Source organism: Eptatretus burgeri, chromosome 1, assembly GCF_056783735.1.
Source record: "Eptatretus burgeri isolate ZD-2024b chromosome 1, Ebu_testis_v1, whole genome shotgun sequence".
Taxonomy (NCBI): Eukaryota; Metazoa; Chordata; class Myxini; order Myxiniformes; family Myxinidae; genus Eptatretus; species Eptatretus burgeri.
The window spans coordinates 25,711,657-25,726,656 of record NC_140961.1 but is presented as its reverse complement, the minus strand read 5'-3'; the positions used below and the strand labels follow the sequence as shown (position 1 = coordinate 25,726,656).

The 15,000-nt window shown below is 40.9% G+C and overlaps 1 protein-coding gene across 5 annotated transcripts in view; it reads left to right on the top strand.

The window, feature by feature from the left end:
- The window catches only part of LOC147034059 (fibroblast growth factor receptor 2-like), a 297,765-nt gene that overhangs the window by 263,054 nt on the left and 19,711 nt on the right, over positions 1–15,000 (top strand). For 4 of the 5 annotated variants that reach the window (XM_085875924.1, XM_085875917.1, XM_085875939.1 and 1 more), the window contains 6 exons: positions 111–307; positions 1,035–1,180; positions 1,547–1,668; positions 5,035–5,145; positions 6,720–6,913; positions 9,345–9,467. In XM_085875924.1, coding sequence (XP_085732050.1) covers positions 111–307; positions 1,035–1,180; positions 1,547–1,668; positions 5,035–5,145; positions 6,720–6,913; positions 9,345–9,467 — 893 coding nt within the window. The remainder of the gene's footprint in view (positions 1–110; positions 308–1,034; positions 1,181–1,546; positions 1,669–5,034; positions 5,146–6,719; positions 6,914–9,344; positions 9,468–15,000) is intronic. The other variant, XM_085875931.1, reaches the window with a different exon arrangement.

Genomic DNA, 15,000 nt, shown 5'->3' with positions numbered 1-15,000 from the left:
ATTCCAGTTACTCCCCCACCCCCATCTTTCTGACAACCATAGCTATAACTTGTCACTTCAACCACCCTGTATTGACCAAAAAAAATGTCTTTCCTGGTATATGCACACAGCAGTAGTGGAGGAGGTGAGCAGCACAGGCTCCATGGTGCCCATGTATACAGAGATTGGGATCTATTGTGCTGGTGCCGTGCTACTTTCTCTTATGTTGGCGATCGTGCTGCTCTACAAGTGGAAGAAGACCGTTACCAAAAGCTTGCCTGAGCCAAACCTGTGCAAGCTTTCGAAAGGAGTCCCGCTAAAGCGACAGGTTTGTGATAGCACGATCACTGGAGCCAACGTGGTCAACCCAGCCCTTCCTTTGTCGCAATGAGTTCAGATTTGCCTTTCATGATCCTTTTTTTTAAATGCCTGGTAAAAAGGTATTGCAACACCTGCCTTTTGATTGCTTTTGCTTGGGGAATATTAAAAAATATTGTTCCATTTGTCTTAACAGTTGGTTGAACTGTCCTGCCACCCTTGCCAAAGTTTTTCTTCTCAATGAAGTAGAACTACAGAGCTGCATCCCATAACTCATTAAGAACCTTATGGTCTATATTATTCTGCCAAAAACAAGAGGATCCAACATCCATAAATAAATATTTATTGTTAATATTAATTATAGCTTGGTGGTGGCTTCAAGGTTAAGGTTGCTGGCTTGAGATCATAGGGTCTTGAGTTTGAGCCCCTGTTGTGCTGTTAAACAACACCAGATGGGTTGATTCAGCCTGTCATCAGCCTGTAGATTCAGCCAATGAGTACCTGCTCACTGGAAACAAGGGGCACTGCATCAGTGGCATCCCTGTGCTCCCAGCAATGATGTAACCAGCAGCTACAGGCTGCATATGAAGTGATGATGAATATTACTGATAGTATTATTGAAATACGTTATATTTTTACCAAAAGGTTATCACCATGAAAATGAACATGCAGCATGAGATTGTGATAATCCAGAAGTAATAAAAGAACCTCTCTTAGATGGCTTGCTATCCTTACAGGTGTCCATTGACTCAAGCTCTTCCATGGCATCTCACACTCCTCTTGTGCGAATTGCTTGCTCTTCTTCCAGTGATGCACCAACTTTGCCTGGTGTGTCTGAGTATGACCTTCCAGAAGACCCACTTTGGGAATTCCCTCGGGATCGGTGAGAGTTCACTCTCGTTCAAACTACTTCTTTGTAAACTTTTATCAGGTCTTATTGTTGTACAAGGCAAAAAATTGTCGTTCCAAAATGTCGAATCAGTTTCACAAAGAATGGTAATTTGGCTCGACAGGATTTTCTATGGTGGTTATATATCGTCAGGCACAGACTTTCTCAGTCCGATTGTCTTGATGGTCTTTCTCAGCATATTGTTTAATTCACTCAAGAATTATTCTATTCACCATATAGAAGAAATGTCTGCTGGAAAAAAAAATCCTGATCAGACTGTTCAATGGGTGCACTAAAATCTTGAAAAGCCGTTTTATTCACACGTCCATTGTAATTCGGAGAATGATTGTGATTCCACAGGCTACTTTTGGGAAAACCTCTGGGTGAAGGCTGCTTTGGGCAGGTGGTGAAAGGTGAAGCAGTTGGCATCGACAAAGATCGGCTCAACCGTACAGTTACAGTCGCTGTCAAGATGCTTAAAGGTTGGTTGGCCCTCATGCATTGGGATATATATGGTACTACCAAATATATGTATAACCTGGTTCCTCCCCATAACTGGAGCTTGCTGAAATGGATATTGCATGCTCTTATTAAAATCACTGCAAGTTTGGCGTGTGTGTGTGTGTGTGTGTGTGTGTGTGTGTGTGTGTGTGTGTGTGTGTGTGTGTGTGTGTGTGTGTGTGTGTGTGTGTGTGTGTGTGTGTGTGTGTGTGTGTGTGTGTGTGTGTGTGTGTGTGTGTGTGTGTGTGTGTGGCACCACAGCATGGCACCACCAATATCCAACATCCTCTAAGCTGTAACGGGTGTAGAAAGAGTTAGAGGACTATTTGTTGCATTGTCATATAGTCCCAGCTGCAATTGCTCTTTCTGGAAAATTGTGGTCCTAAACATTTAGACCAGTGCTGGAAAGACACCGACCTGCAATATGGTCAGAAGTGGTGCAATGCGTCTGCCTGTACTGATTCTGGGATCCAGAGCATATTAGATGTCAGCACAGCTTGATCACGCATATTCATATCACATTAAAATGGATCATGCACAAAATCGTAAAGGCCCGGTCACACCTTGACGTTTTAGCCAGCGATGGCAACGTATTAAAATGTATGTAAAACACTGGCTTACGTTGAACTTTTGATGTTTTTTTTTTAAAGATTCGGACGTATTCATAGCGACTTGGTCTTATAACGCATTGGTAACGGACACAGAACGTTTCGTTGTGTTATAGATAACTTATACCAACGAATGCTGAACCTGTTGTCGGCCTACACAACCGATGCCAAACGATAGTCTAACTTCGGCATAGCGCGTTGCACGCATCGCCGACGATGTCGTGACGTAGCCTATTAAAAGGCTGACACACAACGATTCGAATCATAACTGCCGTAGAAATGGAAGTGACAACATCGCGGTCACACCTTGGCGATCTTGCCAGCGTATGCCGACCTAAGAAAAATGTGTCTAAAACGTTGGGGGCACGTCAAATACGGTATGAGTAAGTTTGGTATGCGCGAGTAGAACGCTAAAGCACGCTATCATACGTCGTAGTAAGTAGAGTACGTCAAGAAATTTTAAACATGTTCAAAATTTTACGACGTACTCAGCGTATGACACACGTTCCGCATGCGATGCGGATAAGTTTTACACACGATATGTGGACGCTTACACACATCCACAAAGGCTACTTATAAGCTACTCATAAGTCGAAACACGTCGCGGTAATGTCTTTTTTTACGCGAAACTTATTTCTAACTTATGTTTGACGTGCTTTGAACCAATTCTGTACGTAGTCCCAACACACATCGACGTATGTAGACGTATTCCAATGACGTCTTCCGGTCGACAAAAAAAAAAAAAATGAACGTGTTTCCAGCTTACAACTGCCATATAAAGACGTGTTCCCAGCGGTTTTGGGAATTGGTATATAAAAATGCTGCTCATAAAAGGGGAACCCAACAGTGTTTTCGAGTCCTTTTTGAGTCGATGTCCATGTCAGCAGTAACAGTATCAGTATCAGTATCAGTATCAGTATTAGTATTAGTATTAGTAGTAGTTTGTTCATGTTGGCAGTAGTAGGTGAGTGTGAGGGGGAGGGTGTGGGTTATGATGGATCCTCCTTGCGTTTAACGATTTAAATGATAAACTCAACGATTTAAATGGCTGCATCTCCACTATTGAAAGTAGACGCTTGCGCTCAACAATTGTTTTTTTTTTACACTCAACGACTTTTAAACGGTACCACTCAGCTATTTTCATTGTTTACAATGAACGATTTAAATTGCTGTCACTCGCCTTTGTTTTTTGACGCTGGGGTTTGGAAATTTGAAGCGTTTCTTCTGAACGTGTTAAAACGCTCAAACTCGACTATTTTAAATAGACGCTGCCGATGGACAATTGGAATCGTAGCCAAGCTAGACATCGAAGTGTGAACATCCTCGTCATGCCGAAGAAAAGTTTGAAGAATGCTGCAAATAAGTGTCCTGGCCGTGGCCGTGGACGCTGACGCAAGGACGATCCATTATACCGACGTCTTTCAGCCTATGAGTAACTTAAAAGTAACGTCTGTCGATGTGTGGCAACGATCGCGTAACGTGCCAACAACACGTTAATCATAGGTTAGAAATAAGTTTCGGGTACTCTAAACATTACCTCGGCGTGTCTCAACTTATGATTAACTTACAAGTAGCATGTGTTGACATCTGTCAACGATCGCAGACCGTGCATACAACTTGTGGCCAGCGTAGCGGAACGTGTGAGTCATACGCCGGCATACGTCGTGAAATTTCAAGCATGAAAAAATTTGAGGACAACCAAAAAGTACAACGTTTAAAGCCAGCGTACAACGATGTATGGCAGTGTTTTTCAGCGTGCTCTCAATGTTATCAAAACTTACCCATAACGTATTCAACGTGTGCCAGCGTTTTAGAAAAAAAATTCAAAAATCGGCATACGTTGGCTAAAACGTCAAGGTGTGACCGGGCCTTTAGGAACATTTGTGCTATTTTCAGGAAAGTAAGATAATTGGGGTCCCTCCCCCCCAACCCTTAACCTGAAACTCAACCACCCCTCCTTCCCCATGAGGCTATGAATTAATTTTTTTTACACGTAAGACCCTCCCAAGCACACCCTGAGTACAACCATAAGTTTTCAACTCATTCCGTCCAGTAGTTCACAAGCACATATAAGTCAAACAAACAAACGCGACGATTTGTAAACAAAGAATCACTTCAAAAATTCTTGTATCTCGATCCGAATCCAGATCTTCACCAAAATCAAAATAAATTTGTCCTCGTCACACACCTAGCCTGTCCACCAAGTTTCATCCAAATCCACCCATAACGTTTTGAGATATCCTGCTCACAGACAGACAAACAGCTCATGGGTGAAAACATGACCTCCGTACACCTTCGGTAGCGGAGGTAAAAGTGTATTCAAATATGATGTATTTGATGAAAATTACAACAAAACAACAACATATCTGCAAAAGAATTCAGAGACAGCTTGTTTAGCTATAAATAACAACGTAAAGCAACATGACAACGATAATCAATTTTCGCTTTTCATTTGTTTTGGAGAGTGATGGCACTTTTATATTGAGAATGTCATTTGGCATCAAGTTTGAAGAATGTGATGGGCAAATATAGTCATAGTCTCAAATGCATCTCAAAGTATCTCACTTCTGGGATCCAGGTGTTGAAGATGCTCATGCATCTGATAGCCATTTTGCACTAATTCTTTACACATGGTAAGTTAAAAGCCCTTTGGAGCCTTTTACGGCCTTTAAGGCCTGTTTTTCTTGCAGGATAGCTGCTGCCATAAAATTTACACAGAGTGATTGTATTTCCTCACAGATGACGCAACTGACAAGGAATTATCAGACCTGGTGTCTGAGATGGAGATGATGAAGGTTATTGGAAAACACAAGAATATCATCAACCTAATTGGGGCCTGCACACAGAATGGTAAGGCCTCACCTGAAATACAGAGCTTTCTTCAACTGATCAGTTTTAATTTTAACCTTTTCAATGATACTCATTTATCTTTGAAATACTGAGTAGATCTGAGTTTTAAGCTGGCAAAATGGCCCAGATGTATGCACATTCGCCTCGAAGCTATCTAGCCTGGGTTTGAATCCCGACCATGCTATAAACTGTCATCCCAGTGTGTTGCAAGTGTCTTCATCAATGTGTGTGCCACCCGTTGGATGGACGTTAAATGGGAGTCCTATTTGTTGGCATTAGTTGGTGGATGCTAAAGATCCCACGGTGTCCCTCCTGAAGCGGAGGCGAGCTATCACTGTTACAAATTCCTGTCCTAACCTAAGTACATCAGGCCTGGCCAGCCAGTTTGTGAAAAACTTGGGCCGGGCTCTCCCCGGCCAACCCCACAAGAACGTGGGAATAATTGTTGTCGGTAGAATAAGAAGTAAAAGAAGAAGAAAAAGAAATCATTGTTACCCTAACAATGTTTGCATTGTTGGGGTAACAATGATCAGGGATCGAACAAATTCACCACACTGAAAAGACACCAGCACAGGTCGAATGGATCTATGTTTCGGAATAATTATTATTCTGTATTGTATTATGTATTGTAATTAATTTTCACTTTGATGATTGAAGAAAATGGGTTTTTTTGATGAAGAATGAGAATGATGATGACATGTCCATATTTTCCCTTCTGTTGTCTTATCCTACACAGTTCTTCTCCTCCACTTGGCATATTCCCAGAAGGGCTGTATCAATTGATATAACAAACAAGCATGGACTACCTTAATTAATACTGGATACCTCCAACATAAGGGTCGTCATGTAAACCAAGAATACGATTCCTTCAAAAACTTATCTGAGTATCCTGAATATCAAATCATTAACCTATTTTTCCTTCCTTTGAATGATACAAGCAAAACACCTGTCCTTACTGACCGGTGAAATCCCCTACTTTTAAAACCGACTCCACCAGGTGGTACTACATGATTCACATTTCCATTGACAGAATTGGGGTCCTCCCCCCACCCCCGAACCCTCGGAGCTGTGCTTCTTTCCTGCCTAAAACTAACATCATGAGCATATCCACCAGATTTCAACTCATTCTGTCCGGCAGTTCACGGTTGCATACAAGTCAAACACACAAACACTTCTCGTTGTGTTAAAATACATGTTTGCCATGGCGGTTCCAACTTCCGGCAGAACGAGTTATTTTTTTGGCAAGTCGATCTTAAGAATGGTCGTCACACTCAGCGTCTCCGCTTTGTTGTGTTCTCTCTGGCACCATAATGCTAATATTAAAACATGTTTGGCATTGTAGTTCCAACTTCTGGGAAAGAAAAATTTACTGCCTAAAACCCTGTGCACACCCCGAGTACAACCCGCAGTTTTCAACTCATTCCATCCGGTGGTTCACGAGTGCATCTAAGAAACAAACAAAAACAAAAACACCAGACACCTCTCCAATTATATCGAGTATGATTAATGTTTAAGGTTTGTAACACAAGGACAGCTCTTTTGGGATTTCCATTAAGTATGTTCCTTGTATGCAGGTCCTCTGTACGTCATTGTAGAATACGCATCAAAAGGGAATCTACGAGAATACCTCCGGGCACGCCGCCCAACTGGCATTGGATATTCATTTGATGTTCGACCTGAACACCTGGGTGAACAGCTCACTTTCAAGGACCTGGTATCTTGCACGTACCAGGTGGCGCGGGGAATGGAGTACCTCGCTTCAAAAAAGGTAGGCCATATGGGCTATTTTTTCCACGTTTTTAATCTTGCTCTACGTTGTTCTTGTTCGTTTCAAAAGCAATTTTTTTTTTTTTATAAATTTCTTTCCAAACAGTGGTCACATGTCCTATATATTTAATTACAGTTTGTGCTTTTCACATTTGCACGTGTACATTAACCAGATGTACAAACTGTTTAAAAATTTGGTAAATGTAACTCATTTTCATTATTGGCCATATGGACAAAACAAGAAAATTCACAAATTCGAGTCTTCAATCCCACTCTTCCGTCCAGGTCTTCAAAACAGCTGTTTACCACCATCTCTTATCTTCCCTCATCCAAAACCATGATATTTTCTACCCCCATTAATCCACCCCAAACCCACCTCCTTTAAATTCCCTGCTTTTATTCCTGAAAGTCCCTGTTGTTTAACGACCTGAAAGTCCCTGTTGTTTCACGACCTGAAAGTCCCTGTTGTTTAACGACCTGAAAGTCCTTGTTGTTTCACGACCTGAAAGTTCCTGTTGTGTCCATCTTGTTTACCCTGTGTACCCCCCGCCCCTAACCCTCTCCCTTCCACAGATCTCCTGTCTCTGTTCCACAGTGTTTAGTCCTTACCTCTCCCACCCCTCTTGTCTCCTGCTCCCCTTGTTGTACGTTATGTGTGTTAGCTCTCATACAAACCTCGACATTGTATAAAAAATAAAATAAGGTAATAAAAAAAAGAAAAGACAGAAGCAAGGACTGAAATAAGTTAATAACCACAAAAAATATTCATAAATTTTGAAATAAAATAACTAAATTTGGCACATTTGACAACTGTAGAAAATTTCAATAAACTCACTCGATGTTTTTACAACATGGTTATTGTTTTGAAAACCACATGACTCCCAGTTGAGTCTGATTTATTAACTTCCTTGAGAAAGCATTGGCCACACACTGTATTTGGGTGGATATAGAAAATGAATAAATAATGCAGATCTGGGAATGCAATGGCAAACCACCCAATCCACCCTTTGGTAGAACCTCCTCACCTATCAGGAAGATGGTATATAATATTGGATTTGAATTTATATACAGTGACACGACTGTGACTGTCAATATTAGAGCGTACTGTATGACTTAAGTACTCATAGAGTACTTTTTGACAATATGACATAGGCAGAGAGTTCCTTGAATTTGTCAAGAATAATGTCTTTACAAAATACAGCAATTGTACAGTTCTGTTGCATATTAACATTCATTGCTTTTTGGGTTCCATTTGACACTTTTAAGGAGAAATCTAATTATTTTTATTTATCTGAGTTTGGCAAGTTCATTCAGAAAAATGTCTGGTTATTTCACTTTTTCTTTACAGGGGGCTCATGGAAGAGCAAGGTAGATCTGAGAGTGGGACAAACATCAAGGGAATCATCTTTGTTTGTATGCAGCACAAGGCTGTGGGGTAGCATCATTGGCTGAGGGCATGGCTATACCACTGATGCAATGCATGCTGCTGAGGAGGGGTGGCATTTGGAATTTGGTCAGGGTGCCAGGAACAGCTCACCTCTTCTTCACGAAGGACACCATTGGATCTTACATCCACCAACAAGTACTGGCAGATGGGATGCCTGTTTTACATCCATCTGAGGGACAGCACACACATTGATGAATCGCCCTGCCTGTGAAATACTGGGATGACAGTTTATAGCTAGGTCGGGGTTTGAACCCAGGCGAGACAGCTTAGAGGTGAGTGTATGTACCTCTCGGCCATCCTGCCAACACCATTTAAGGAAATCAATGGACAAGATAAAAAGAGAGGGAGGAAGGAAGAAAACCCTGAAACTGACAAGTAAGACAGTTGGGTGAAGAAAGGTTAATGGTGGGGGGTAATAAAGATCATGCCTGGTGTTGGCTGAATGGTTAGGGTGGTGGGCTTTGGATACTAGGATCCTGAGTTCAAATCCCACTTGGCTGTTGAATTATACCAGATGGGGTTGACTCTGCCTATCATCCTTCCGCGGTCGGAAAAATGAGTGCCAGCTCGCTGGTATCCTGTGTTGGAGTGGCGATCCATCCAGGATTGTTCCCAATAGCCAAGGAGGCTGCTTAGTCAGCACCAACGCTCTGCATAAGAGTATGGTCCCAATGGATGTATGGATGTATGGAATTAAGATCATTGGGCAGGATTGGGGATGACAAGAGATGGTGGTACACTGCTTGCTTGCTTGAAGCCCTGGAGGGAAGAGTGAGACAGAACAGTGTCTGGAAGCTGGTTTTATGTAAGGTGTAGGTATGTATGCGTATATATATACTTAGATTAGCCCTCATCTATCTCTTTCCTGGTTGGATTTTAAAAGTTTTCATGCCTCCCATACTTAAATGAATCCAGAAACACTTGTATTTTTTGCCAGTGTGAAGCGGAAACACAAAACCCAATGTCTGTTTCTCTCCATCCATAGTGCATCCACCGAGACTTGGCAGCGAGAAATGTGCTCGTCACAGAGGAGAATGTCATGAAGATCGCTGATTTTGGTCTTGCCAGGGATGTACATAACATCGACTATTACAAAAAGACAACCAATGTAAGTATTGGTTACAATTGATGTATTTTAGCAATTCCCTGCACAACTCAATCACATGTAAATTTAATAATAATAATAATATTATACGATAGTTTGAATATTCCTCTGTCACTGTCAGAATGATTTTTACTTGATGTTATTAAAATTAAAATATGGTCGAAATAATTATAACTTTGACAATTGCGCTTCTGGTAAAATATTCAAGAAGAGTACAGTTTGTATTTCCTTTCTTCGCCAAACATGTGCACATTTTAAACCATGGACATGCACCTTTTGACTCTATGTCCCTTAAGGAATTAATTCTCATTTTTTACAACTCTGCATGAAAAAGTTGGGGACTGACCATCACTGAAAATAACTATCGAAAGTCACCATGGCTCCACCCATGACTTCATCCTCCATGCTTTCTGCGGCTATCTTGGGATAGACGTGAGCGAGCACAAAGAGTTAAGTGTTTTTGATCATTGGGAAGGGCAGAGAGTTTATTTAATGAGCTCAGGCTGAGACTGAGATAGAGAAAACAAGTAATAGGCCATGGGCCAGATATGGCCACAGTGCACCCCCCCCCCCACCTCCCAGCAAACCTATGTTTTTCTGAATCCCCTGGATATACTGAACACGAATATGAATGTTAACATTGAAAATTTTTGGATGCACTACCTGTTTTGACCTTTTGAATAGGGGTACCCTAAAATTATACTTTTATCGATTTGCATCGAATTCAATTTACGGATGGAATCAAAATGGCATGCAGAAGGGCCAAATCGTATCCAATATACATGTATGATGCATCAAATTGAAGATAATTGCATTCTGATCATCTGGATATGTCTAACAGTGTTGTAAATTAAATCTAAATGAAATTATATACATTTGAATATATATTCCCTATCTTTCGAATAGACACAAAATCAACACTCCATATTCCTCAATGAATATATTTGACATTATATGAATTTTATTGCAGGTACAGACTATTCAATGATAGTGAGAAACGGTATTAATTACCTTTTATTTTTCAAAAATATCAAGCAACTATTATGAAAATATACAACGTTGTCACACAATAAGCATGAAACGGGTATTCAGACAAATAATGTTGTCAATCAACCACATTTTGACGAAATACAGATTTGTGGTCACTTTTATGGAACATTACTTGACAAACTATTACCATGATTACAAAGAATTAGTTATAATACCACACAAAATATTATTTAATAGTATAGTTTGAAAGCAACCAAAAAATACAAGATGGCCACCATCAGCATCACCAAACTACAAGATATTTCATTGCACATAAACATTTCCAGTCTATATCTCCATAATCCAGATCATGTCAGCTACGTATAATACAATAATATTTTACGTGCATTATTTCATTATCCTTCATATTTCCAAACATACATCTACAACTTACAGTGCCACTGCAGACTGCAGAAAGCATACGTTTCAGAGTGAATAAAATAGTGTTTATATTTGCATTATATCCGCATCATATTGAATACAATATTCACGGAACTAAATAACATAACCAAATCTCAAACATGGTAAGTATTTAAATACAACATATTCTAAACAATTCAAAACAGAAGTATACTCCAATAGAAATGAATGTTCCTGTCGCTAACGTGAATTGCAACTAATCCTACTCATTGTCAGACTCTGAGCTGTCTTCATTAAGATAGTCCGATTCGTCTGGAATGTCCGAGTCCGAGACATTGATGTTCGCTGAATATTCAGCGATGTCTGCCAACTGCTGTGGCAGGACCCCTCCCTCGTACCAAAGAGGCTCCAGCTTCCCCTCAACTAAAATCTACCCATGTCCATCACTTGGCTCAGGGATCTCAAGATTTGCAACATGGGCTCTTTTCCAAATGCCAAGTTGGAAGTTGACTCTCCGGATGTGTTGCTCCAGGCTCTTCTTGCATGGAGGGAGAGTGCCCATGTCAACTGTGCTTGAACGGGAGAGACGGTCATCATCTTTCGCATACAGCTCATTCATTTTCATGAACCGCAACTCATCGACGCTCCGAGTACGAGGTCTTCCATATAACACACAGGTGAACTCGTCCAGGTCATCCATCAGGTCGTCGAGTACTTCCCATGTGTCTCCTAATCTAGCTAGAACTGGTACAAACTTGGGCAGCCTAGAAAGGGTCTTCAGTGGCTTCAGTGTCAAGCATCATTGGATGCAGATATCTACCAGATTCTTGGACCATATCAAGAGAACCAAGTTCATATGCACATCTTACCGCATCGCTTGTGCCACTGTCTGCATTGTAGACTGTGTAAGTTTGGAAGTTTCCTGTGAGGTGTAATCTACAGAATGCCAATGAGTCCTTGTACTTCTCATGTTTCTCCAACTTAGCTTTAAGGTTTTCCCCACGGAAGTTGGGATTGGCGAAATCCGTATGCTGTAGGCTGCTGATATAAATGCTGGAAAGCTCTGACAGTTTGATCATGTGTTTGCCTTGAATGATATCTCTTTCTATGACTTTCTGAACTTCTGCAAAGGCCTGACTGTGTGCTTGTGCCATGTTTGTTTGTCTCTCCTTGTTTTCTGTGCTTGTACTCCTCCATTTCTCTGGATTGTGTGTGTAGATAACCCAGCAGGATTTGTGATACTTCGCTTCTGTAGCAAACAAATCATGACCTCTTATCTGTGTGAGTAATTTCTCATCACATTTGTTTTCAGCAACTTCGAGAACTGTTCGCCATCCGTCACACTCAAACTGGCTTAAGCCTTCAGTGGTGTGTGTCCCTTTGATCTTGACCTTTCGTCTCCCATTTGAGTTACAGAAGATGCAATCAGATGAAAACAGAACCTTGTCCCCTGATGAATCCCTCCGACTTAACTTGGAGCATGATGGAGTAGATGGATCTGAAGGAGTGGAAAGGTGACTGAGGTTCATGGTAAATCGTTGATAGCATTCTCTGTGATATCCGTGACACTCAGTAAGGGAATCTGGTATTAGGTCACAGGTACTCGTCATATGTTGGACTGATCCATGTGGTTGCGCCAGTCTCTTGTCTCGGATCTCCTTCAACCTTGCTAGTCGGGCTGTGGAATCCTTGGTTGTGGATAATAGCACCATAGGGCCATATTGTAACCCAGGGATGTGCACAATGCATTCGGGCTCCAATCGGGACTTTGAGCCTCCATGGCTATCATCTTTCCGATGCTTGGGAGGTGGGTCTTCTCGCTCCTGGCCGCCTTCTGCTGCTTGCTGGTCAGACATCAGTTGACTATGTTGTGCACAGCCATTCCGAACCTGAAAATAGAAGGAAACAGGACTTGAAACTTCATATTTTCATTCGGTGTTAATTATTGCAATGTTGTATCACATTCTTAAATATTTCTGATTTGGACTGGAATATATAACTTATTTACCTTACTAAATTAACTTAATTACCATTAATTAAAAGTTATCAGTAGTCATACCATGAGAAAGAAAATACATCTTAACTAACCTGTTATCTTCAAATGAACATTCAACATGAATGTTTTTGGAAATAAATCTTAAATAATATGTAAACAAATATCGACTGTGACGACTCGCTTTCCGTTCAGGATACGGCCAATTCCAACTCCGACACCATTCCTGTATGTCTCATATTTCAAGAAATATAAGGTAATCAAAACCGTTTCTCACTATCATTAAATAGTCTGTACCTGTAATAAAATTCATATAATGTCAAATATATTCATTGAGGAATACGGAGTGTTGATTTTGTGTTTATTCGAAAGATAGGGAATATATATATTCAAATGTATACAATTTAATTTAGATTTAATGTACAACACTGTTCGACATATACAGATGATCAGAATGCAATTATCTTCAATTTTATGCATCATACATGTATATTGGATATGATTTGGCCCTTCTGCATGTCATTTTGATTCCATCCGTAAATTGAATTCGACGCAAATCGATAAAAGTATAATTTTAGGGTACCCCTATTCAAAAGGTCAAAACAGGTAGTGCATCCCCAAATTTTCAATGTTAACATTCATATTCGTGTTCAGTATATCCAGGGGATTCAGAAAAACACAGGTTTGCTGGGTGGTGGGGTGGGGGAGGGGGGAGTGCACTGTGGCCATATCTGGCCCATGACCTATAACCAAAACAGTGTCTCTCGACACTAAAAATCCTTCCGACTTCCTACCCTAACCCTACTCGGTTATGATTCCAGGTTTTCTTCGCAGCCAGACGCAATCTTCTCTGCTCTGAGAGGCTAGCTTCGAAATCTGAGGATACCTGTCTTGAAAAAGTGAATTGTCTTGTTCAACAGTTTTCATTAATTGTTGGTGTTCATTTGTTGATTTAATGGATTTGCACATCTCATCAAGTGCCTTCATATGTGCTCTTTTGCTGGGTTTTTGTGTCGTTGTCTGGACCATGTGCGCTTGTGGACATCATTTCGAACTGTTGCTGTGCCTCCTCCCTTTTCTCTTTTCCTGTTCATTCATTCCCTACTTATTGACCCGCTGCCCCATCATGGGTGTGTTACCTTTCCCCCCTCTCGCCTCAATCATCAATGTGCATGCGTACTTCACTCTCAGGCGAAAGCTAAATATGTTTGGAGCTCGCTGATTGCTGCAGGACCCCATCAACATAATCTAACACTCAATGGAGATTGACAGAATCAGGATAAAAGGGCATTGGAGAGCAACATCTGACAGTCTCACCTGGAACAGTCTGAAATAACACATTACATTTCAAACTAGTACAGCACTTGCTGGAGCACATACCTCCACCAGGGTGAACAGTTTACATTTTGTATTCCACCGATAGACTGGATCTGCATCTGAACCATTCGTCCTTCTCACACACCAAAATCTTATCGGCTTGTTCTTGTCATGTGCACAACTCATCCACCAAGTTGTGTTATAAGTCAGCCACAACTTTTTGAAATATTGTCCGACATATCATTTTTTGGCTCCATCTTTCAATGGTGAAGAATCACTCAATAAATTTTAAAATTCTCCCATCTGTATCCAGATCCGGATCTTCACCAAAATCAAATAAATTCTGTCTTGTCACACAACCAACCGGTCCACCATGTTTCGTCTGAATCTGTCCATAACATTTTGAGATATCCTGCTCATAGACAGACAAACAGACAGGGGCGAAAATATAACCTCCGTCCACCTTTGATGGTGCAGGAAATTAATCATTTAATTAGTACCACATCTGAACGAACCTGGAAAATCCACAGAGTTAGAGTTAGCTGTGCTTGGAGAAAAGGCCAGCTTATCGAGGATTAAATGTCATGTGTTTAAAGCACACCCTTGGTTTGTTACCCTTAAGGCAACTTTTTATAAAGTCATGCAGATAGTCTTGCTTGGATATTCTTTCACCCCCATAGTTTTGTTTGACTTGTCTTATGCCTTAGGTACAGAGGTGCATATGTTCACATTCATCTTATGTAAGAAAGGTTTGCAGATAATCATAGAACACACTCTTTGTGGCATTCGGAATGTCCATGCTTCATTTCTTGTCTCCTCGAAGAGACGTGCTTCTTC